The sequence below is a fragment of the Triticum dicoccoides genome, chromosome 5B, assembly GCF_002162155.2.
Source record: "Triticum dicoccoides isolate Atlit2015 ecotype Zavitan chromosome 5B, WEW_v2.0, whole genome shotgun sequence".
Classification (NCBI taxonomy): domain Eukaryota; kingdom Viridiplantae; phylum Streptophyta; class Magnoliopsida; order Poales; family Poaceae; genus Triticum; species Triticum dicoccoides.
In genome coordinates this window covers 442,915,703-442,919,171 of record NC_041389.1, presented here as the reverse complement: position 1 = coordinate 442,919,171, position 3,469 = coordinate 442,915,703, and the positions used below count along the sequence as shown (strand labels likewise).

Sequence of the window (3,469 nt, the reverse complement as noted above, 5' to 3'; positions counted from 1 at the left end):
GAGTGCCAGAGAACAAGCGGCCAACTTAGGTATTACTCTTCGTGAACTGTTAGGCCTTGATGAGGCGCCAGTGAAGGAGGTAGTAATTACATATGTCAAGAATGGGCCTCTCGTCGAGCCTGCGGAGGAAAATGATCTACCTCCACAAATGAAAGGTCTGCTGAAATGGTACAAGGGTTACATAAAAAATAAAAACGCCAAAGAATATATTTATGCGGAAGTTAGACATGAGCATCACTTCAAACATTACTATGTACAAATTGAACTGAGTGAATTGTTCCAGCTTTTCAATCTGCGCGAGCTCGATAAATCTATCATCAGTTGCTACGTTCTGTAAGTGATTTATTAATTTCTACCCCATCTCGTTCATATTGCCTGCACTATATATATGTCCTAACTATATTGTTGTGTCCGCTATTATACATGCAGAATGAAGATTAAGGAATGCAGAGTAAGGAACATTCATGATGTTGGGTTCATTGACCCACACATCGTTAATGGACATGTGTTGGAGCGTTACCCCACCGACGTGGAGGCAGACCTGTGGCAGTTTCTTACAAAGCAGGAACTCAAAAGTGATATTCTATTTCCTTACCATTTTGAGTGAGTGTTTCTGTCTTGAGCACATTCTCTTTTGTTTACTCCATGCATGGTATGTGGCCGGCTAATCGATGAGTTATGCATGACGTACTGTGCATGTATCGTGTCCGCAGGTTCCACTGGATTCTGCTAGTAATTAAAGTTAACACCTCAGAATGTCTCGTCCACGACTCTGTGAATATGGATCCAAAGCTTTGGGGCGGCATGAGAAGAATGCTGCAGAAGTAATTATTTTCATTCATTTGCGCTCTACATCGATCGGCCTATTTCGTTCATTTCCTAATATCAAGTAACTAATTAATAACTCTCTTGTTCATTTAATTTTCTTTGCCTCGTAGGGTTTGGAGACGGTTCGTAGATACAAAGGTCGGTGAATTCAAAAAAGAGCTAGAATTCAAAATGTTAAAGGCTAAGAATGCTGGGGATATTCAGCCACCGGAGACCAATCTATGTGGATACTATGTATGTGAGATGATCCGGAGATACACCTCTGAGCGGGTTCCGAGTGATACCAATGCTAAGAGGAATAACCTCCGGTGGATGCTTAGTCCAGAAGCTCGCTTCCGACCACTTCAAGAGGAACTAGCTGGATGGTTCAGCAGGGAAGTCCTCCATCCTAAAGGAGAACACTATTACGAGGACGTAGAACTTTATATGCATTAAATCATGTATGGAAACTTGTTCAAAATTGTATATGGTCATCCGATGATATTGAATATATATTGTATATTCCTCTTGAATTCTTTTTGGTTCTAATTTCAAATTTATTTGAAATTGTACATTCATATGCATGTATGTAGTACCGTAGAATATATGAAACTCCTTCAAAATTAAAATAAAGCACAAAAGAAATAAAACAATACAAATTAAACAGAAAACAGGTTTAAGGGGGGGCTAAAACCCTAAACCTGCGGCGGCCTTTAGTCGCGGTTGGCCAGAAGAACCGCGACTAAAGGTCCTCCGCCCCGACGGCCACCTGGCGCCCACGTGGACGGGCCTTTAGTCGCGGTTCTTAAGCAACCGCGACTAAAGGGGGGGGGGCCTTTAGTCGCGCCAGGTCGGTCGCGGTTGCGCAACCGCGACTAATGGCAGTTGCGAACCGCGACCAAAGGCCCTTTTTCCACCAGTGTATCTCTTGACCACAAGAGACTTTTGTTGCACAAAGTACTTTTATTACGCAGAACTCTTCAGCAAAAGAAAATATTTCGTCACGAAACGCACAATCCATAATGCTCAGGCACGACGAGAAACCGGGAGGCACACAGCCCAACGTGCATACACGACACGAGTGCGCGTAAAAGAACGGCGCCCCCAAAAAACGTAACGCAAATTAAGACGACCGAAATCCTCGAAAGCGACCGATGACCTGCACTGCCTCTGCCCTGGCACGCCCGCCGACGTACGAGCGGCTGCGTCAGAACAGCGCCACCTTGACCAGAGCCCCCACCGCCGCGGCGACGACGGCGCCCATCGCCGGGACCAGGGTGCCTCCGGCGGAGGCGCCGGACGGGGTGGAGCCTCCAGGGGACGAGCCGCCCCCGGCGACGGTGACGGCGAGCTTCATGCCGCTGGCGCAGTGGCCGGGGATGTTGCAGATGTAGTAGTGCGTGCCGGGGGTCGCCAGCGTGACGGTGGTGGCGCCGCTGTCGTCGTTGGCCACCGCGTTGCTGCCGGAGCAGGATGTGTAGCCGCCCTGGCTCACCTCCGTCACAGTGTGCACCTTGCTCACGTAGCTGAACACTGCAAGGCAAAATTCCAACACAATTTCAACACGTACTACGTACCAACGGAAGCAGTATACTGGTGTTATTGAGTGTGGCTGGCAACAGTGGCAAGCGGTGGTGCCAACGAGGACCAAGAGCTCGATCGCTCACCTAGCGTGTCGCCGACGGCGAACGACTTGCCGCTGGTCCAGCCGGAGTAGTCGACGCCGGTCACCCAGCCCTTGGTGTCGCCGACGGTGTACGACGTGGCCGCAGCCATGCCCGCGCAGCCCGCGACGACGAGCACCGCGAGGAGAGCGGCAGAGGAGGACGCCATATGATCGACGATCAGAGGAAGGAGAGTGCGAACAAGAGAGGTTGGCACTGGAAAGGATGCAAAGGATATATGACGATGGATGTATGTACCACTCACCAAACCCCAGCACTGTGGATGTAGCGGTGTCGCACACCGGACCGGAGGTTGAGAGGTCTATTTATACACATCAGATCCCCACGTCCCCTCGCAAAAGCTTCCCGGTGCGAAAAAGTTTACAGAAAGAACTAGTAAGTAGCCAATGACAATTTCCGGTGTGATAACAAAGTTTACGGAAAGAACTAGGAGCAGTAGCTAATGACAGTTTCCTTTCTGCTGATTTGATTTCTCGTCGACAATATTCCTTGGGCGTGTGAAGGGAATGGAGGCGCAAGGAAAGCCTTTGGTGCGCCCCACTCAAAGCCGCGCCGGCGCCTAGCTGGTCGGCATCTCCGCGGAGTGCCATTTGCGCCGCTCGCGTTTGAAAACGTATGGATTTTCCGCGGGCTTTTGGACAGACAATTCAGGGACGCATTGAAAACGCAAAAGGAGGGGGGTTTTGTTGGCCTTTGAATGAACAAACAATATCGGTAGGGTGCCTCGCCTGGCTGGTCAGGGAACCGATGCCAAAGCGTAGGAACAGCGAAGGCATGGGTTAGTTAGTTGGTTTTCCTGCTCCTTTGCTCGATCGTTTTCGCACAAGGTGCATGATGATGATGATGCTGTGCTTTTTACATGATGAATGAAACGAACGGACGGACGGAGGAGAATGCATGTGTGTGCTGTTTCACCTAATCCTTTGACCTGGATGTGCTCCACCTAACGCGTACGGCGTACAGAGACTGATGAGAGG

At 49.7% G+C, this 3,469-nt stretch overlaps 1 protein-coding gene across 1 annotated transcript; it reads right to left on the bottom strand.

The window, feature by feature from the left end:
* Positions 1-1,750: 1,750 nt before the first annotated feature.
* On the bottom strand, positions 1,751-2,759 carry LOC119310301 (mavicyanin-like). The gene is made up of 2 exons (XM_037586098.1): positions 2,475-2,759; positions 1,751-2,340 (listed from the first exon to the last, which is right to left on the bottom strand). The coding sequence occupies exons 1-2, from the start codon at positions 2,638-2,640 to the stop codon at positions 2,015-2,017; spliced, it is 492 nt and encodes a 163-aa protein (XP_037441995.1). The 5' UTR covers positions 2,641-2,759; the 3' UTR covers positions 1,751-2,014.
* Positions 2,760-3,469: the final 710 nt, after the last annotated feature.